Consider the following 22,956-nt stretch of genomic DNA (forward strand, 5'->3'; position numbering starts at 1 on the left):
AGACTATTACAAGAGACAAAGAAGGACACAACATAATGGTCAAGGGATCAATCCAAGAAGATAAAATGATTGTAAATATTTATGCACCTAACGTAGGAGCACCTCAATACATAAAGCATTTAAATGTTAACAGCCATAAAAGGGGAAATCGACAGTAACAATAATAGTAGGGGACTTTAACACCCCACTTTCACCAATGGACAGATCATCCAAATTGAAAATAAATAAGGAACCACCAGCTTTAAATGATCTGTTAAACAAGATGGACTTAATTGATATTTATAGGACATTCCATCCAAAAGTAACAGAATACACTTTCTTCTCAAGTGCTCATGGAATATTCTCCAGGATAGATCATATCTTGAGTCACAAATCAAGGCTTGGCAAATTTAAGAAAATTGAAATTGTATCAAGTATCTTTTCCAACCACAAATCTATGAGATTAGATATCAATTACAGGAAAAAACTGTAAAAAGTACAAACACATGGAGACTAAACAATATGCTACTAAACAACCAAGAGATCACTGAAGAAATCAAAGAGGAAATCAAAAAATACCTAGAAACAAATGACAATGAAAACACGACGATCCAAAACCTATGGGATGCAGCAAAAGCAGTTCTAGGAGGGAAGTTTTCAGCAATAGAATCCTACCACAAGAAACAAGAAACATCTCAAATAAACAACCTAACCTTACACCTAAAGCAATTAGAGAAAGAAGAACAAAAATCCCCCAAAGTTAGCAGAAGGAAAGAAATCATAGACATCAGATCAGAAATAAATGAAAAAGAAATGAAGGAAATGATAGCAAAGATCAATAAAACTAAAAGCTGGTTCTTTGAGAAGATAAACAAAATTGATAGACCATTAGCCAGACTCATCAAGAAAAAAAGGGAGAAGACTCAAATCAACAGAATTAGAAATGCAAAAGGAGAAGTAACAACTGACACTGCAGAAATACAAAGGATCATGAGAGATTACCATAAGAAACTCTATGCCAATAAAATGGACCACCTGGAAGGAATGGACAAATTCTTAGAAAAGCACAACCATCCGAGACTGAACCAGGAAGAAATAGAAAATATGAACAGACCAATCACAAGCCCTGAAATTGAGACTGTGATTAAAAATCTTCCAATGAAGAAAAGGCGAGAACCAGATGGGTTCACAGGCGAATACTATCAGACATTTAGAGAAGAGCTAACACCTATCTTCTCAAAGTCTTCCAAAATACAGCAGAGGGAGGAACACTCCCAAACTCATTCTACAAGGCCACCATCACCCTAATTCCAAAACTAGACAAAGATGTCACAAAGAAAGAAAACTACAGGCCAATACCACTGATAAACATAGATGTAAAAATCTTCAACAAAATACTAGCAAACAGAATCCAACAGCACATTAAAAGGATCATACACCATGATCAAGTGGAGTTTACCCCAGGAATGCAAGCATTCTTCAATATACGCAAATCAACCAACGTGATATACCATATTAACAAACTGAAGGTTAAAAACCATATGATCATCTCAATAGATGCAGAAAAAGCTTTTGACAAAATTCAACACACATTTATGATAAAAAACTCTCCAGAAAGCGGGCATAGAGAGAACCTACCTCAACATAATAAAGGCCATATATGACAAACCCACAGCCAACATTGTTCCCAATGGTGAAAAACTGAAACCATTTTCTAAGATCAGGAAAAAGACAATGTTGCCCACTGTCACAGCTATTATTCAATATAGTGTTGGAAGTTTTTTAGCCACAGCAGTCAGCAAGGAAAAAGAAATAAAAGGAATCCAAATCGGAAAAGAAGACATAAAACTGTCAGATTTTGCAGATGACATGATACTATACATAGAGAATCCTAAAGATGCTACCAGAAAACTACAGGAGCTAATCAATGAATTTGGTAAAGTAGCAGTATATAAAATTAATGCACAGAAATCTTTTGCATTCCTAAACACTAATGATGAAAAATCTAAAAGAGAAATTAAAGAAAAACTCCCATTTGCCACTGCAACAAAAAGAATAAGACACCTAGGAATAAATCTACCTAAGGAGACAAAAGACCTGTAGTCAGAAAGCTATAAGACACTGATGAAAGAAATTAAAGATGATACAAACAGATGGAGTGATATACCATGTCCTTGGATTGGAAAAATCAACATTGTGAAAATGACTATACTACCCAAAGCAATCTACAGATTCAATGCAAACCCTGTCAAACTACCACTGGCATTTTTCACAGAACTAGAACAAAAAATTTCACAATTTGTATGGAAACACAAAAGACCCCAAATAGCCAAAGCAATCTTGAGAAAGAAAAACAGAGCTGGAGGAATCAGGCTCCCTGACTTCAGACTATACTACAAAGCTCCAGTAATCAAGGCAGTATGGTACTGGCACAAAAACAGAAATATAGATCAATGGAAAAGGATAGAGAGCCCAGAGATAAACCCATGCACATACGGTCACCTTATGTTTGATAAAGGAGGCAAGAATATACAATGGAGAAAAGACAGCCTCTTCAATAAGTGGTTCTGGGAAAACTGGACAGCTACTTGTAAAAGAATGAAATTAGAACACTCCCTAACACCACACACAAAAATAAACTCCAAATGGATTAAAGACCTAAATGTAAGTCCAGACACTATAAAACTCTTAAGAGGGAAACATAGGAAGAACACTCTTTGACATAAATCACAGCAAGATCCTTTTTGACCCACCTCCTAGAGAAATGGAAATAAAAACAAAAATAAACAAATGGGACCTAATGAAACTTAAGCTTTTGCACAGCAGAGGAAACCATAAACAAGACCAAAAGACAACCCTCAGAATGGGAGAAAATATTTGCAAATGAAGCAACTGACAAAGGATTAATCTCCAAAATATACAAGCAGCTCATGTAGCTCAATATCAAAAAGAGAAACAACCCAGTCCAAAAATGGGCAGAAGCCCTAAACAGACATTTCTCCAAAGATGATATACAGATTGCAAACAAACACGTGAAAGGATGCTCAACATCACTAATCATCAGAGAAAGGCAAATCAAAACTACAGTGAGGTATCACCTCACACCGGTCAGAATGGCCATCATCAAAAAATCTACAAACAATAAATGCTGGAGAGGGTGTGGAGAAACGGGACCCCTCTTGCACTGTTCGTGGGAATGTAAATTGATACAGCCACTATGGAGAACAGTATGGAGGTTCCTTAAGAAACTAAAAATAGAAGTACCATATGACCCAGCAATCCCACTACTGGGCATATACCCTGAGAAAACCATAATTCAAAAAGAGTCATGTATCCCAATGTTCATTGCAGCACTTTTTAAAATAGCCAGAACATGGAAGCAACCTAAGTGTCCATCGACAGATGAATGGATAAAGAAGATGTGGCACATATATACAATGTAATATTACTCAGCCATAAAAAGAAATGAAATTGAGTTATTTGTAGTGAGTTGGATGGACCTAGATTCTGTCATACAGAGTGAAGTAAGTCAGAAAGAGAAAACAAATACTGTATGCTAACACATATATATGGAATCTAAAAAAAAAATTGTTCTGACAAACCTAGCAGTAGGATAGGAATAAAGATGCAGACATAGAGAACGGACTTGTGGACAAGTGGAAGGGGGATGGTAAGCTGGGATGAACTGAGAGAGTAGCATTGACATATGTACACTACCAAATGTAAAATAGATAACTAGTGGGAAGCAGCCGCATCGCACAGGGAGATCAGCTTGTTGCTTTGTGACCACTTAGAGGGGTGGGATAGGGAGGGTGGGAGGGAGATGCAAGAGGGATGGAATATGGGGATACATGTATACATATAGCTGATTCAGTTTGTTGTACACCAGAAACTAACACAATATTGTAAAGCAATTATAATCCAATAAAGATATTTAAAAAAAATGAAAGGGCAACGTACTGAATGGGTGAAGATATTTACAAATGATATACCTGATAAGGGGTTAATATCCAAAATATGTAAAGTACTCATACAACTTAATATCAGAAAAAACAAACAATCTGATTAAAAATGGGCAGAGGACCTGAACAGACATTTTTCCAAAGAAGACATACAGATGGCCAATAGGCACATGAAAAGATGCTCAACATCACTAATTATTAGAGAAATGCAAACCAAAACCACAGTGAGATATCACCTCACACTTGTCAGGATGGCAATCATCAAAAAGACAAGAAATAACAAGTGTTGGTGAGAATGTGAAGAAAAGGGAACCCTTGTGCACTGTTGGTGAGAATGTAAATTGGTGCAGCCACTATGGAAAACAGCATGGAGTTCCCTCAAAAAATTAAAAATAGAAATACCATATGATCCAGCATTTCCACTCCTGGGTATTTAGCTGAAGAAAATGAAAACACTAATTCGAAAAGACATATGCATCCCAATATTCATTGCAGCATTACTTACAATAACCAAGATATAGAAGCAACCTTAGTGTCCATCGATAGGTGAATGGATAAAGAAGTAGTGGTATATATACACAATGGAATATTACTCAGCCATAAAAAAAGAATGAAATCTTGCCAATTGCAACAACATGGATGGACCTGGATGGTATTATGCTAAGTGAAATAAATCAGACAGTTAAAGACAAATACTGTATGATTTCACTTACATATGAAATCTGAAAAGCAAAACAAACTAACAAATATAACAAAACAGAAACAGACTTAACAAATACAGAGAACAAAGTGGTAGTTGCCAGAGGACAGAGGGATGGGGAGTTGGGAAAAGAGCTGAAGGTGATTAAGAGGTACAGACTGCCAGTTAGGAAATAGAGAAGGCCCAGGGATGTGATATACAGCATGGGGAATATAGTCAATAATATTATAGTAACTGTATGGTGCGTAATCTATAGAAAGATCAAACCACTACGCTGTGTACCTGAAACTAATGTAATATTGTAAGTCAATTATAATTTGATTAAAGGAAAAGATATCTAAAGATAAACATATCACCCTAAGGAAGATGGTCAGTGTGGGACTTAGAAGAAATGGAGAAGCAACATTGGAATTATATAAGAATGGCTTCTAAGGAGGAAAGCAGCCTGGCTTTTGAAATGTTCCAGATTTCACTAACCTGACAGCCAGCACAGGTCACTGAGGTGTGGTGATAATTAAGTTCCCCAGGCCTTATGGTCTGCTCCTTCCAGTAGCAGGTCTCTTTCAAGCTTTTTACCTTCTACTTGAATCTGCCTCCATCAGGGGGAAACAAGGCATGCTCTCTCAAATGAGATGGGTCCATAGGTTTGCCTTTTTGTGTGCAACGTTATCAGATTTAGGCATTAGTGTTTACAAGTTTTTTTGTTTTTTGTTTTTCCTATGCTTGAGATATCTGGCCTTTGAAGATTTAGTAGTATTCTTCCGTGACACCATCTAGTCTTAATGTTTTTGGTGAGGCTTCCTCTGAAACCATTCTCCCCACCTTTTAAAAGAGAATATTGAAAGTATAAACTTTCTCTCTCTACTGGGGTCAATTTTATTAAATTATAGCTTCCCAGAAATTAATTCATATCACTAATTTTTTGGCATAGATATGTACAAAATAGTCTCATAATTTAAAAATTTCCTTGGTTCAACGGTTATATTCCACTCTTCCTTTTTTATTTTTGTAAGCTCCTGCTTTTTCCCTTTGTTTAACTTACCTAATGGTTTGATTATTTTGCTACTCTTTATTTCAGGTACTTCTTTTTACTTTACCAGTAAGCCTGTTCTGCTTATAACTCATGAATTTCTTTTTAAATTTCAAAAACTTAGAGATATAATTTATGTACAATAAAATGCACATATTTTAGGTACACAATTTAATGAGTTTTGGCTAATGTATATATCTATGTGACCACTACCACAGTCAGGATATAGATTATTTCCGTTGCCCCAGAAAATTCTCTTATGCCCCTTTGCAATCAGTATGACCTGCCCCAATGCTCCAGGAAATCAATGATGCTATTTCTATAAGCATTAGTTTTGTGTACCAGAGCTTCATGTAGTTGGAATCATATATGCATTATTTTTGTGCCTGGTTTCTTTTGCTAAACATAATTTTTGTAAGAGTCAACTCATGCTGTTTTATGTATCACTGTTTCCTTTGTTTTTATTATTCTGTAGCAATCATAGGACAATTTGCTTATTTATTCTCCTACTGATGAACATTTGGGTTGTTTCCAGTTTGGGATTATTACAAAATTCATATAACAGTCTTTTTATGGATATGGGTTTTCATTTCTCTTTGATAAATAACTAGGAGTATAATTGCCAGGTGATAGTGTAGGGGAATTTATCTTTAAAAGAAACTTCCAATCGGTTTTCCAAAGTGATTGTATGATTTTACATCCCAACCAGCAATATATGAAAATTCTATTTGTTCCACATCCTTTTTAACATTTTGTATTGTTAGTCTTAAATTTAAGCTATTCTAGGGGGTGCATAGTAATATTTCATTATGGTTTAATTTGCATTTGCCTTATGACTAATGATGTTGAGCATGTTTTCATATACTTATTGGCCATTCATACCTTATTTTACAAAGTGTCTGTTCAAGTCTCTTGTACATATTTTCATTGGATTATTTTATTACTGAGTTGTAAAAGTTCTTTACATAGTCTAGGTACAGGGCCTTTAAAAAAATACACATACTCTGAATATCTTCTCTTATTCTGTAGTTTGTCTTTACTTTTTACATTCAGTTCTGTTGATTTTTCCTTCATGTGTTTTGAATCTCTTTTATCATCTGCATATACACTTGTATATCTTTTTTAATGTAGTTAGCTTATTTGTCATTTCTAAATATCTCTATTTTTGGTAATACTCCTTGATTGCAGTATTATTTGAAATTTCTTTATGTTTCTTATGTTTACCATTTGTATGGCATATCTTTTTCCCTTCTTTCCCTTGCAATCTATCTGGTACTTATATTTAAAGTACAACTTTTGTAGAAAATAAATAATTACTGTTTAAAGCCTCTAAATTTTGGCATGGTGTTCTTGCAACAAAAGTTCATTAATATAACTATATTTTGCAAATATTTTATGTTAACTACTTATTCTTGGTCTGTCATTGAAAGAGATGTGCTGAAGTCTACCACTGTAACTGTGAATTTGTCCCTGTCTCCCTGTAATTCTATGAATTTTCCCTTTATACATTTCAATACTATTCTTAGGTGCACAGAAGTTTATGACTATTATATATTCTTGGTAGATTATGTTTACCAGCATGAAATATCCCTCTTTATGTCTTTTAGTGCTTTCTGCCTTAAATTCTATTTAGTCTGTTATTAGCTTTGCTACACCAGATTTTAGAGGTTAGTACTTGCTATCTATTTTTTTTTAACGTTTTGCTTCATACCAGGGATGAGTGACACCTTTCTAGCTATGACCTTAGAGAGGCAAATGAATATATTCAATTCTAAGTTCATGGAAAGCTTATAATTAGACTTTTAAAATTTAACCAATCTGAAAATCTCTGACCTTTAATTAGCAGTTGGATTCAATTATATTTATCACGGTTGCACATATATTTGCACATGGTTTTTTTTTTGAAATAAATAAATTTATTAAACATTGTCATTGTTGCTGTGCGTGGGCTTTCTCTAGTTGTGGCGAGCAGGGGCTACTCTTTGTTGTGGTGCGTGGGCTTCTCATTGTGGTGGCTTCTCTTGTTGCGGAGCATGGGCTTTAGGCACGCGGGCTTCAGTAGTTGTGGCATGTGGCTTCAGTAGTTGTGGCTTGTAGGCTCTAGAGCGCAGGCTCAGTAGTTGTGGTGCACGGGCTTAGTTGCTCCGTGGCATGTGGGATCTTCCTGGACCTAGGGCTCAAACCCGTGTCCTCGGCATTGGTGGGCAGATTCTTAACCATTGTGCCACCAGGGAAGCCCTTGCACTTAGTTTTGCTACCTCATTTTGTATTTTCTGTTTACCATGATTTAAAATATATTTTTCTCCTTCAATGTTTCCCATTTGATTAACCAAATTTACTTTATTCTCTTTATTTTTGATTATGAATTTGGAACTTACACATACTATGGACATACATACTTTAAGAAAACTATGCCGAAATTTAAACATTGTATTTAAATGTATATATTTTTAATAATGTACATGGTTAATCAATATCTATGGCTTTCCTCAGCAGGAAAGGGTCCTCAGCTCTTTTTCTTTCTTTAAAATAGGTTCTCCAATGTCATTTATTTCTTAAATTGTCTTCAGATTTTTATTTTCTAGTCAATATATTTTAGATTGACTACCATATTTTACTGATTTCTTAGCTTATTGTTAATTTTTGCATCTGAATCATTCTGCCAGTATTCATCTTTTTCTTGCTGAATATGGTAGATATTTCTGGTGTTTACCAGTATCAGACTATCTTTTCTTTCCTGAGCATATAAAAAACTTCACTTTCCATCCATGTGCCTATTTCTGGCCAGTTAGATGTGAGTAGAATAATGTGTGTCACTTTGGGGCTGAGGAAGTGAAAAGCCCTTATGTGAATGTCCATTCTCCTTCTTCCTCTGCTGCAGTGGAGGATGGAGGCAGGGGCCTAGTTTTCAGATGGGAGCACAAGACTGAAGCAGCCTGGATCACTGAGTTATCAGCTCTATAGAGTTACCTGGACTACAGAAAATTTTGCCTGAAGAAGATATAAACTTTTGTTGTGTTAAGCCACTGAGATGTGGGGATTGCTTGTTATTGCAGCATATGCCTATCCTATCCTGACTAATGCACTGAAGTGTATCCTTTAATTATGCTTTTAGTAAGGTAGTAACTTAGTCCTTGTGTGTCTGAAGATTTCATTAATTCATTCTCACTCTTAATTGATAATTTGGCTGGGTTTAGAAGTTCAGTTTACAATTATTTTTCCTGCTGCATTTTATCTTTTGATAGGTATTATTGTTGATGCAATAATGCTATGAGTCTGATTTATCTTTTCTCCATGATGGTTTTAACATTTTATCTTTATCCTTGATGTTCTATAATTGCATTGTGATGTTTTTAGGTTTGAATTTCACCAAATTTTCTATGTTGCTATAGCAAACTTCTGAGCTGATAGAAAAATGTCTGATCTTTGTCATAGGAGACTAGGACATCATTGGACAAGGCATTAACTGAAGCAGAAAAGAGAAGAAAAAGCCAAAATGTAAAAGAAAATTGTACACTGAAGAGGTTATGAATGGAAAAACATCCTATATTCATGGATTGGAAGACCTAATATTGTTAAGATGGCAGTGAGACCCAGACTGGCCTATGAATTCAACTCAATCTCTACAAAAATCCCAGTTGGTTTCTTTGTAGATATTGATAAGTTGATCCTAAAATTCATATGGAAATTCAGCAGATCCAGCATATCCAAAATAATCTTGAAAAAGAAGAACAAAGCTGGAGGACTCACACTTCCTGATTTCAAAACATATGACTAAGCTACAGTAATCAAGATAGTGTGGTACTGGCTAAGGATAGACTTATAGATCAAGAAAATAGAATTGAGGATCAAGAACTAAAACCCCAAATTTGTAGTCAATAGATTTCAACAGGGTACCAAAACAATTCAATGGGGAAAGAATAGTCTTTCCAGTAAGTGATGCCAGGACCACTGCATATCCATATGCAAAATAATGAAGTTGGACCCCTACCTCACACTATATATAAAAATTAACTCAAAATAGATACAGTTCTAAATGTAAGAGCTAAAATTACAAACTCTTAGAGGAAAACATAGATGTAAATCTTCTTGAACTTGGATTAGGCAATAGTTTCTCAGGTATGACACCAAAAGCACAAGCACCAAAAAAAATATATATATATATAAATTGGACATCATCAAAATTAAAAACTTTTGTGCTTCTGAGAACACCATCAAGAAAGTGAAAAGACAACCTATAAAATGCGAAAATCTTTTGAAAATCACACATCTGATAAAGGACTTGTATCTAGAATATATATATAAAAAAACTCCTACAACTCAATAATTAAACAGATAAATAACTTAAAGATGGGCAAAGGATCCAAATAGACATTTCTTCATGCAAATGAACAATAAGCACATGAAAAAATGCTCAACATCTTAGCCATCAGGAAGCTACAAATCAAAACAACAATGAGATACCCATTATACACACTAGGATGGCTATAATTAAAAAGACAGTTAATAATAACAGAGAGGATGTGGAAAGATTGAAACCCTCATACACTGCTGGTGGGAACAGAAAATGGTTCAGCTGCTGTGGAGAATACTCTGGCAGTTCCTCAAAAGTTTAAATATAGAGTTACCATATGACCCAGCAATTCCACTCTTAGATACATACCTAAAAGAAATGAAAACATATGTTTCACCCAATAACTTGTACATGAATGCTCACAGCAGTATTATTCATAATAGCTAGAAGTAGAAACAACTCAAGTGTCCATCAATGATAAGTGGATAAACAAAATGTGCTATAGGTACAATGGAATATTACTTTCAACAAAAAGGAATGAAGTGCTGATACATGCTACAATATGAATGAACCTATAAAACATTATGCTATGTGAAAGAAGTCACAAAAAACCACACATCATAGGATTCTATTTATATGAAATACCCAGGATAGGCAAATTCATAGAGACAGAAAGTAGTTTGGTGGTTGCCTAGAACTGAGGGGGCTGGAAAGAAATGGGAACTGACTGCTAAAGGTTACAGGATTTCTTTTGGGGGTGATTAAAATGTTTTAAAATTGATTGTGATAATGGCTGCAAAACTCTGAATATACTAAAAACCATTGAAGTATACACTTCAAGCGGATGAGTTGCATGGTATATGAATTATATCCCGATCAAGCTGCTATTATAGAAAAGACTATGAAGGGTCACACCTTGGGAAGCCCAAGTATGATACCAAGTCCCAGAGGAAAGCACAAGGCTGAGAATGGGGAGTGAAGCCAGGAAGACTGGAGCCACATAGACATAGAAACGGAGCCAGAGATGATGAGAAACTTGGGCTGGAGCAAATTAAGGAGATTCTGGAGCAGATGAAGGTGAAAGTTACTTTTATTGGGGACTGGTCATTTGGTATGTGGGTGGGTCAGCTCAACTGAAATAAATACTGTATTTCTCAGTGTATCAGCAGCCCAATTCTGGGGCTTGTAGCCCCTCTCTTCCTCGTCAATAATCCATAATGCAGATTCTCCCTACTCTTGATTTCCTAGAGATGGAGGAGAAGCTGACCTGTTTCTCCATAGGCTACTAAATAACAATAATAATAGCCCACACTGAACAGTTACTGTGTGCCAGGCATAGTTTTCCAAGGTGCTTTACATTACTGACCCATTTAATTCCTCATAACAAGCCCATGGCATAAGTAACATCATTATCCTTATTTTACAGATGAGAAAACTGAGGCATAGAACAGTTAGGTATCTTGCCCCAGGTCAGATGCCTCGTGAGTGGAAAGAATTGGTTTTGGTCTTAGTTGGGATAACTTGGTGAAGCACATCCATTTTCATCAAGGCATCACAGTGGATTGAAGACAACTGTGGTTTCTCGGTTGCCTAGTTCAGCACGTAGGGTTTTGGACGCACCTGCACTGCACTCTAGTAAGGCAAGGTTGGTGTGTGAGTCCCAACTCCCACCAAGGCCCCACAACCTCCTGCCATTTCCAGGGAATGTCAGTTAGAAAAAAGGGAGACAGAAATAAATGTGGCCACTACAGCCAAATCACAGCCCCGGACCTAGGAGCAGAGCAGAGAACCCATCCAGAGCACTTGTTCACTCACTCATTCAAACATCTACCAAGTGACTTCTTGCTTCATGGGCAGGGACTGGGAATCTATAGAGAAGGAAAACAGGGGAGATGTTTTGGAGGAACTCCAAGGCATGGCTCGGTGTGATTACCTTCACATATTGGGGGCGGCCCTTCAAACTGCAGGTAAGTTCCAAGTTTGCAGGTCAGGATTTCATTCCCAACTAAGGTAAAGCCAGGGAGGCACCTGTAGCGTACGATGTCACCTGTCAAGGAGAGACCAGTATGGGGATTCCCTGGAGAAGTCTGGGCAGGGCTGATTGGCACCCCTTAGTAGCTTGAACCCACTTCCAGGCAAGACGATCAGTGGCGGGCTGTGCTCTGTTCAGACTAAATTACTAGCTCAACTCCAGTCAAATGACCCAGATGACGGTGGCTCCCCTCTCACAGCTCAGCCTTGCTGAGCCTAACAGTGTTGCACATTCTAGGAACTTTTTATAGTGTCTTGCATGGACTTATTTCTCAAAACATCCTGACTCGAATCATGGAAGAAAACTGCTTTCCTAGCTCCTCTGGCTACGTATGGCTAAAAACAAAAGTGATTGTATTTTGGGTGAAACTCAGCTGACAGAACATCAACCCTCTTGCACTGGGCCTATTGTTTCTCTCCAAGGACAGGAGCCAGAGATAAGCCCCAGGGGCCAGGCCCCACCCTTCCCCGGCCCCTCCTCGCCAGCCCCATCCTTGCTGGTTTGGGAGGTCTAACCTATGTTGAATTCTTCATTCTCTGTGACGACTTCAGCATTGGGGAGGATGGTGGGAGGAGGGCATTTGGTGAGCGGATAAGCTGAAAAGACAAAAGCAGACAAGTCGGTGTGAGAGCATCATTCTTGGGGCACGTGGTCATTCATTGTTCAGTGCTTCACGTTCTCACTCCTCATCTATCCACACAGCAGATATTAACGAGTACTTATCTGTACACAGGGCAAGATTAGCAAAGCACTATTTTGCTTATCTGCTGCCATCTGTTTTTATTTGCTTTTGATGCAAAAACCAGGAACCATATATCAAGAGTAACAATAAAGGAGAGGATCTAAGAAGGCAGTGACGGTGCCTAGCGCTGAAGGGAGGGGAGAGAAGCATTTACTGAACACCTACTATACGCCAAGCATTTTCACACGCTGTCACCTTGAATTCTCTCAATAGCTGATCCCCCTGAGAGATGTTCCCACTCTACTTATGAGGAAGCTAAGATTCAGAAAGCTTCAGTTACTTCTCTAAGGTCACACAGGAAGTAAGTGGCACAGACAGGATTTGAATCCAGGTCTGGCTGCTCTCAAATCCCATATTCTTTCCACTACTCAGCATCTAAATGCTGTGTGCGGCTTACGTGGGGGACCAGCAAAGACAGCTTGTTTCTCTTCTGACCTTTGGCTAAACACTCTGGCTTCAGTGGATTTTCTAAATCAGAAGCCGTCCCTCTGGGCAGAGACTGGCCTGTGTGGGGAGGGTGTTACCGAGGCAAAGTTCAGGGTGGGCTCGTAACTTGGCTTTCTTTCATTATCTGGTACGTGGTTGAGTGCTGGATGTGTCAGCTGCTGTTGCCACTGATGTTGCTGTTATTATTTCCAAAGTCACTTCAACCCTTGCTATGTTTTTTGAGATAGCATTTTTTAAAAATTTACAAATGTAACACATTATCATTACTCTTCTATGAGAAGAGTAAGAGGAAAATTAAACTCATCCATTGCCTTCTCAGAGATAACCACTGTTAACCCTTTACTGTAAATTATTAGGGTATATATTTTCTGCACATAGATTTTTCTTTTACAAAATTTGCACCATGTGACATACTTTGCATTGGTCCTCATGCACTTACTATTATATTGCAAGAATTTTCCCACGTCATCACATTCCTTCAAAAGTATGATTGAAATGACTTCATAGGATTTAATCATATAATCTACTAAAATTTATTTAACAGATACTCTATTGTTAACAATTTAGATTTCCAAAGTTTTGCAATTTAAAATGAAACTGTGATGAACATCCTTCTATATATGCATCTTTTATGAAGTTTTTTCTTTTTATAAAACTAGGAATGATTAGAGTGTATGACTTCTTTTTTTTTTTTTTTGTGGTACGCGGGCCTCTCACTGTTGTGGCCTCTCCCATTGCAGAGCACAGGCTCCGGACACACAGGCTCAGCGGCCATGGCTCACAGGTCCAGCTGCTCCACGTTACGTGGGATCCTCCCGGACCAGGGCACGAACCCGTGTCCCCTGCATCGGCAGGTGGACTCTCAACCACTGCGCCACCACGGAAGCCCGAGTGTATGACTTTTTTAAACTACAGGCATCTCTCACTGAACATCAATAATCCATTCCTGGAAATCAGACATTCTGTGTCAAGATGCTACTAGGAGCCTACTTCCCATTACTTTAAATGGGAAAAAATTATAATGCATAACCCAAGACCCAAAAAGTACTGAAAACTACAAAATACCTATATATATGCAACAAACCACTACGCTAGAAGGTAAATACTTAAAGCATCACTTCATGATCACCCAATGATTAGTACATTTGTAACAAAACAGCAGTTCTATGCATTGCATATTGCACCATGAACATTGCAGACTTTTCAGCTTGAGACAGAAACCTTAGGCAGAAACAAAGGCTAAATACGAAAGGCACGGCGAGAACGTGTTTGGGACAGCGCTGGGTGGTGGATGCTTCACAGTGAACATCATCACTCTGGGATAACCTCAGAGCCAGTGGCACCTGAAACACCTGTTCCAAATGTCCATGTGGCATTCTGACATTTTACCAATCATATCTGGAATGTAACTTAAGACTCCTCCTGCATGTAGTTTTATTTAAAATGTCGTATTATGTTTTGAGGATTTAATTTTTTCTACAGATGTGTCCACTGAAACACGTCATATTGAGTGACACATAGCTTTATGAAGCCCTCTTGGGGTAACCAGACAGGTCTAATCTTGATTTAACATAAACCAGGGAGGACCAGGCCTGTGTTTGATACATACTTCCATTTTTCTTTCCAGGAAAATTGCTCCAACAGATACTGTCCACAGAACGACAGTTTCTCCAACCCTGGGTGCTTTCAGTCTTCTTTCATCTGACCCTTTTATTGATTATCTATTGGGGGTTTGCCCTGGGTCAGGCACTGTGTTAGGTGTGGATGATGCAGGAGTAAAGAGACACAGTCCTTGCCTCACAGAACTTGGAGCCATCGGGGGAAAGAGTCATCAATTTTAATCTTTGTCTACTCGATAGGCAGCAGAGTACCACTTCTTTTCTTTTATTGGCATTTGACAACCAGTTAGGCTAAATATTTTTTTCATATGTTACTAGACTCTTTGCATTTTTCTTTTCTGTTTTTTTTTAACATCTTTATTGGAGTATAATTGCTTTACGATGGTGTGTTAGTTTCTGCTTTATAACAAAGTGAATCAGTTATACATATGTTCCCATATCTCTTCCCTCTTGCGTCTCCCTCCCTCCCACATTTTCTTTTTAACTCTATTCATGTCCTTTGCCTCTATTTTTCCTATAAATTTGAAAAACTCTATGTACAATATATTTAAGATTGATCTTTGCCTATTATTTCCCAATTTATCATTTGCTCCCATCTATTTATGGCACTCTTTTGACTTGTACAAGCATTAAGTGTTTATTTAGCCAATTCTCAATGTTTTCCTTTATAGAGCTTAAAAAAATTTGATTCCTTGCATTCTCAGCCTCGTGCTTACCTTTAAAACATACCTTCTAAAACCTTCTAGGACACACTTAACTTTCCCAGAAAAAAAATCAATAAAAGAAATCTCCACCTAAACACCGTGAGGATACCTTAGGGTTTGTGGTTATTAGTGTGATCGGGTGATTTCCCATTACATTTTTAAAATTAACTTTTAAAAAATTACAGATTTCTGCTCAATGCAGAAAGCTGGTGGAGTACTGAAAAGCAATAAAACAAAAATTCCCCAAGTCCCACCACCTGGGCACAGCCATTGCTAGCATTTTGGTGTATGACTTTTGATATTTTACAGATAACTCCCCTCCCCTCCCCACCCCCAAACACACACCGCATCTACCATGTTATTGCTGCAGAACTCTAGGGCAGGGGGCCATTCAGGACTCCTGTTTCCTTTTGTCTCCATCTCCCTTGTTCCCCTGGGGGGTGAGGCACTGATACAGCTTTGACTCCATTATGTGTTAACATGCTAACTAGTGGGCAGGGCTCATTTGCCTATGTCATCCAAGTTTTACCACTTGTCTCGATAAAGTCTTTAATAGCAAACGCATCCAGTTCAGAACCATACGTTGCATTTCGTTGTCATGTTTCTTAGTCTCCTTTAGTCTGCAACAGTTCCAAAGTCTTTCCTTGACCTTCCTGACTTTTACACTTTTGAAAATTATATGCAGTTAATTTCTAGTATGTAACACTGTATTACATACATTACCCTCAATTTAGGTTTGTCTGATTCCTCATGATTAGATTCAGGTTGTACATCTTTGATGGGACGATTACAGAAGTGATGCTGGGTCCTTCTCACTGCATCCTATCAGGTGGGGTATGATTTCCCCTTTTATTAATCTCTCAGCCAGATAGCTCTTATTTGGAGTCCATGTTACCTAGACTCTTAACGCTGGAAGCAGATGCTTTCCAAAATTTCCTTCTATTTCCTAAACTAAAAGTTTCCAAGGGCATTTTTCTCTGCAATTCTAATCCGATTCTGTCATTAAAAAAAAAATACTGTAGAATATTGCCATAAGTCTCCTTAAGGTATTTTTCTTCTTTTTGGTTCTCATATGAAAGGAAATTTATTTAGGGCTAATGTTTGGCTATAAAAAGGCAAACATTCTTTCCCCCATCCCATTCCCAATCCCTGCTCTTTGCAAGTCGGCCTCCTTCTTTTTCTTCAGTTCTAGTCTCAAATACCAACTCTTAAGACACATTTTCCCCAATTATTCTACACGAAGTAGATCCTCTACCTTTTCATTTGCTATCTTACTTGTTTCTTTCATAGCACATATTACAAGTTGCAAAGATTTCATTTGTTTACTTACTTTTTTGTTATCTCTTCTTGGGGGAAGAAAGCTGTATGGGGAGCAGGCATTTCACAGAGCAGGAAGCAATAAACATACTTATTCTTTAATGATAATGAATAGATAATGAAGATATGAAAGGATGCACATCCTCATCTTCAACATAAAAGTGAAATGCTATCCACCAGGTTGGCAAAAATTTAAAAGTCCAATAAAGCCCAGCGTTTGCAAGGATGTAGTGCAACAGAAGCTCTACCTCTGTTGCTAGGAAGAGTGTAAATTGTTATAACTACTTCGTGTGATCAGTTTGGCATTACCCAGTAAAACTGAATATGTGAATACTTACAACCTCACAATTCCACACAGGCATGTACCCTAGAGAAACTCTTGTCCACAAGAAGGAATGTACAACAATGCTCAGATTGTTTGAAATAAAATAACTTGAATGCCTATTAAGAGTAGACTAGATAAATCACTATTTTCACACAATGGAATACTAGATGGCATTGAAAAATGAACTAAATCTAGTCACATGCATCTGCATGGATTTCAAAAGCTTAATTTTGAGTGAAAAAAGCAGGTCACAGAAGAACACTTATTGAACAATTCTATTCACATAACAGAAATAACATGTGAAATGAAACAGTATATATTTTTGGAGACATACACCTATGGAGTAAAATTATAATGTAAAGCAATGAATGGTCAACAGAAAATTCAGGACTGTGGTTAACTCTGGGGGTCGGGCAGGGGGAACGTGTTGGGGGCGGTGCACAGGGGCTTCCAAGGCACTGGTGTTCTTTTTCTTAGGCTCAGCGATGGGTGTTCATCTTATTCTTCTTTAAACGGCACATGTATGTTACACACAATTTTTACACATTGCTATATTCTACAATTTATCAAAAGCCCTATGAGTGGGTGGAATGTGCCTTCTTGTTCACTCGGCCCCTTGCAAAGAGCCTGTCCCACCCGAGCCCGTTGGCCTGGGCCTAGCAGTAGATCCTCTCGCCCAGGCCCATGTCTGCTCTCTGGTCAATGAGGCCTTGGACCATGGTCTGAGCAAGCACCTAAGCGTCTCATGTCTCACCTGAGGGCATCAGGGGCACAGTGGCCAGGACACACACAGAAGCAAGCGCGCTCCTGGGCAGACTTACTCAGGAGAACTCGGGAACAAGGATGCCCCAGGGCAGGGCTGGGCCTCCTTCACCTGGTCCTGGCACAGGTGAATGCTGAAGAGCAGGGACCAGAGATCTGGCCTAGGACTGAGGTGATTTCATAAGGATCCTGTTAATCTCTAAATATAATGATGATGATCATGATAACGGTGATTATTAACACTGCCGTTTATTGAGTACCTTTTATACTCTGTGCCTAGAGCTAGGCATTCCCATGCATGATTTCATTTAACTCTGTGAGGTTAGGTACTGATATGATTCCCATTTTGTGGATAATGAAATTGAGGCTCAGAAAGGTAAACGACAGACCCACAGTCACATAGCTAATATGTGGCAGAGATTTGAACCCAAGTCTGTGTGACGCTGGAGTCCACACTCTATGGGCAAGTCACATGGAGTCAGAATGACATAGCCTTCAAGACCTGGGTCCCATTAATGGGGTGTGCCCAACAAGAGGGGTGTGGGTACCAAGGCAGATTGAGACGGCGGGTTTCGCATCTCCATATCATGCTCACCTGGGCCCAAGCTCCTTGGGGACAGCGGCTGGAGCCGCCGATGCTCTCAACAATGTTGTTTCTGTCTTTCTGTCTCGATATCACTAACTCTCCCAAGGACTTAAGGCTGAATGCATTCATATTTCTATAAATGCACGTGTGAGGCAGAAACACCCTGCGGTCCCACTGGAGCAGTCAGTGCAGAGCTACAAGGACTGGGTTCTCCTCCCAATTATAGCCATGCAATTTTGGGCAGGCTCTCCTGCCTTCCTTGGCCCTCATTTCCTCATTTGTAAATTGGGGGTAATAATAGCTGCTTCACTACCTCACAGAATTCTTAGAGGTCACAAACTCCAAGCCCCTCATTCCGCAGGTGAAGAAACTGAGCTCTCAAGCTGGGGAGAGACCTACACAAGGTCAGACATTGACTTGAGGTGGAGCCAGGAATAAAGTCAAGCCTTCCTGATTTCCAGTCCAAATAGATGCAATGTTCTGCAAATTGTAAACAAGGGAGGTTATTTCATGGCTGGGCACAAGCCCATGGAGAACGTTTTATAAGTTTTTCTATGCTGTGTCCACTATAACAAAAATGAGGAAATACCTGGGTCCATAACCTTGGGCTTTTAGAAGAAAGCAGGCTGTTGATAAGGACAGATGCACCCTGAATTGTTCATGCTCCTTTATTTGAATTCTCCCTGATTTTGTCTGGGCACAGTAGTTCCTGTGGAGTCGACAGAGGCCCTGGATTCCTTTGGAGTGGACAGCCCTCTAGAATGTGCTGAGGGACAGGGTGGGGCACAGGTAAAGGGATAACCCAGCCAGGGAGCTGGTGTGAACGATGGATAAGAAAGAAGCCTCACTCTGCTGCCTCTGAACTTGAACTTGGTGCCAAGGATCAGCATCACAGGCCTCTCCGCCGTACTAGTGTGGAGGGGAAGGAAGAGAGCTCCGGTGCTGGGAGCTCTCACATACCCTACACAATGAATTCTCATAACCCTGAGGAGACCAAGGCAGAGAAGCCATGTTACTCTTCCAAGTCCCACAGCTGGCAAATGCGGGAGCCAGGAGTCAAGCCCAGCACTTGAGAGTCTGCACTCCCCGCGCCCCGCCCCCCCCGCCCCCACAGGCTTCCATACTGACCGGAGAAAGCTATGGCGAAGATCCCACCCGCAGCTGCATCACGGTGGAACTTGAGCAGGACCTGGTTGGATGAGCTGTGCATTGTCTTCTTGGCCAAGCTGTGGCTGAAGGTTCCGAGCTGTGGGGCTGTCTGCTGCGGCCCATCCCTGCAACAGGAAAGAAGGTCCTGCATGTCACGGGTCACCATGCCTACCTGTTCCACCTGGTGTGTCAGAGGCCTTCAGTGAGCAAAGAGACATCCCTGTGTTGCCTTCCCTGGAACCTTATCCAGTCCCTCCCATTTGTTCTTAGCTATTGTCTGGAAACTAAATGAGAAATCAATCCAGGGCAGTCAGGTGACAGTTATCCAGCCCTGGAAACTTTGAGAAGAAATCCCATTATTTTCTGCTGACTCCCAGAACCTCCAAACAAAGAAATTTTTAAATTATATCTTTGTCCAAAGATTCAGCGGTTTGGAAAAAAAGCTGTCTAGGATACTGCGCTTATCAACTAATAACTCATATTCCCATTTTAAAATTAACTCAAGATATGCTGACTATATAACTCAGAGCTGAGCTGTCCAGTTTGGTAACCGCTAGGCTACATGGGACTATTTACTTTTAAGTTATTTAAATTTTAATGAAGTTTAAAAATCAGCTCCTCAGTCACTCTAGTCACATTCAAGTGCTCAATGGCTACATGTAGAGTGGCTGCCATATTGGACCTCACAGATATGGAATATTTCTCTCACTGTGGACAGTTCTGTGGTCAGCACTGGCTCAGCATGACGTGTCCAGTGGGACTTCACAAAATTCCACTGCAAAGCTCTTTCACTAGTTCAGGTAGCTTATCTTAGGTAAACGAAGAATTTTGGTTTGGGCTCTGGAAATACTGAGAAAAGTCAGCTCATCTACGCCCTTTCCCATTCCCACACCCGTTAGTACTTTGACCCCCAGCAGGACTCCAGGTTGGGAACCACTGTCTTGCCATTCCTTTCCCTCCAAGGAGTCCAAAAGGCTAACTGAAGCTGAGTCATCATTCCACTATGTTTATTTGAGACCCAAGAGGCTGACAGCCATTTAAAACCATTCCGCTCGTGGTATTCTGGACAAATAGATGGGTGACCCAGTTTACAACCCAGTTAGTGCCCTTTTCTCATTGGCCGCTGACATGGCAGCTGGTCCTACCAGACGGTGATGAAGTCTCCAGAGGGCTCCGTCTGTAGCAGGCTGATGTTGAGGCGGATGCCGTGACCAATGGGTACGGTGATCAGCCAGACACAGTCCTGGGAGCTGGAGTAGGGACTGGGAAAGCCCGGGGAGTACACAGTGCCATTGAAAGAGGTGACGTTCCCGCCACAGGGCACTGCCAGGGAGAGGATACAAACACAGATGAGTGCTGGAGATCACCTCCCCCCTGAGAATTCAGATGACTTCCTGATGCAGTCCCGGCCCCCAGCACGGACCATCCTGCTCCATGAGGCTGGGCGGGATGGGGAGAGGAGATGGGGCTGAGGGAGGGCCAGGCCTGGCGTTCCCTGCTGTTCCCAACACACCACAGCTCTAGTGGCCCTCCATCTTCAGTGCAGGTCCTCTGTGGGCCTGCCTCAGCCCCTGGCCCCCCTCTCTCTCTTTCTTGTGGAAGAGACCTGTCCAGAAGGAAGGACACACCAAAGCTACCCCCTCTCCTTTCCTAGGAATACTAGAGTCAGGGCTTCAGTACTGTTGCTGGGAAGAGGTAAGAAATTATGATAGTATCTCTTTCTTTCTCTTTTTATTCTGAGATTCTTGGAGTCGGATTTTTGGTCTTGATTTAAGAGTTGTGGATTCTTGTGGTGAGGCTATGGTTGGGTTCAAATTATGGCTAAACCATTAATTGACTAGATAATTGACTAGATAAGTGTAGCCTCTCTTTCTTCACCTAGAAAATGGGACTAAGACTTCGCTCCTCATAGGACCGTGGTGGCAATCAGATGAACTGCTCCGTGTAAAATGCTCAGCCAGTGCTAGCTCACGGAGGAGGCATCTGCTACATAGACATGATCCTCTCTCCCTATCTTTCTGTCTCCCCAGAGCAAACTTACACTTAGACTCACTCTGATCTAGGCTTTAGGCAGGGGTATAAAGAGTCCTGGAAGTCTCCATGGTATTTGGATTTAATCACCATGGAGGAGAATAAAAAGAGGTTCTGGGCAAAAAAAAAAACCCCCAAACAAAAAAAACCCTGGTCCAGAATAATAAGTGTATTGGTTGGCATGGGTCATCACACAGAGATATGGATGGGGCCGGACCAGGCTGAGAAGAAAGAGTCCCAATGCCTCCAAGCGCCGGCCAGGGTTCCTGCGAATGTGAACGCATCCTGAAGCTGGTGCACATGGGCATGCCATCCCTCCTCCGTGTACTGAACCTCCATCTGGTGCCAGGCATGGCCAGGGGAGGCAAAGGACAGCAAGGATACCACAGCACGTGATTCTGATCTGTGACTGTGTCCCAGGGGACTGTGAGTGCCCTGGGACACAGCTAAGCGTACCGGCATCTCCAGCCCAGGGTGGAGCACGCCATCAACATGGAATGCCACAGAACATTTAGAGGGGGCCCTCATCTGGTCCTGTGAGGGGGTGAGGGAGTCCTGGCAGAATTCACATTTAGACTCAGACCTGAGGGATGACAAGGGCCAAACAGGTAAGGCAGGAGAGAAGAGCAATGTTCTATAAGAAGGGGCCAGCATGTGCTCAGAACCCAGGGCCAGAGAGGACAGCACATGGTGAAATGGAAAGTATTTCAGCTGAGCTGGAGCGTAAAGTCTGAGAGAGTGGAGAACAGGGGGAGGTAAGTGGGGACCAGGCCCTAAGGCACACCATGTGCTACCCCAAGGGGGTTGGATGTTACCCCAAGGGAGATGGGGACGCCTTACTAGCTTCTGAGCAGGGCAGTGTCTGGAGTACATGAATGGCTCCGAAGGCTCACCCTCACTACACTGTGAAAGGTGGATTGAGGAACACAGACTGAAGGCTGGGCGCCCAGTGACGAGCCTCATCTAAGTGGCCTGGATTAAGGTGGAGGCAGCACACAGAGAGAAGTGGATGCATTGAAGGGCAATTAGGATGTAGAATTAGCAAGACTTGGTGACTAGGTCGGATAAGGGAGAGGGAGGCTGCCCAAATTGAAGGCTGAATAACCAGGGGACTAGAGGCACCCTTCACTAGATGAGGATCTCAATGTAAAGGCAGAAAGACGATGACTTCCATTTTGAACACGCTGGGATTTAGATGCCTCTGGATAGGAGAAGATATTCAGTAAGGAATTGGATGTACAGGTGAAGAATTCAGGAAAGAGACAAAGGTTGCAGAT

The 22,956-nt window shown here is 40.4% G+C and overlaps 1 protein-coding gene across 1 annotated transcript in view; it reads right to left on the reverse strand.

The window, feature by feature from the left end:
* The window catches only part of CSMD2 (CUB and Sushi multiple domains 2), a 661,886-nt gene that overhangs the window by 78,207 nt on the left and 560,723 nt on the right, over positions 1-22,956 (reverse strand). The window contains exons 43-46 of the mRNA XM_065872671.1: positions 20,794-20,971; positions 19,628-19,773; positions 12,513-12,593; positions 11,899-12,012 (exon numbers count right to left, since the gene is read on the reverse strand). Coding sequence (XP_065728743.1) covers positions 11,899-12,012; positions 12,513-12,593; positions 19,628-19,773; positions 20,794-20,971 — 519 coding nt within the window. The remainder of the gene's footprint in view (positions 1-11,898; positions 12,013-12,512; positions 12,594-19,627; positions 19,774-20,793; positions 20,972-22,956) is intronic.

The sequence above is a fragment of the Phocoena phocoena genome, chromosome 1 (assembly GCF_963924675.1).
Source record: "Phocoena phocoena chromosome 1, mPhoPho1.1, whole genome shotgun sequence".
NCBI lineage: Eukaryota > Metazoa > Chordata > Mammalia > Artiodactyla > Phocoenidae > Phocoena > Phocoena phocoena.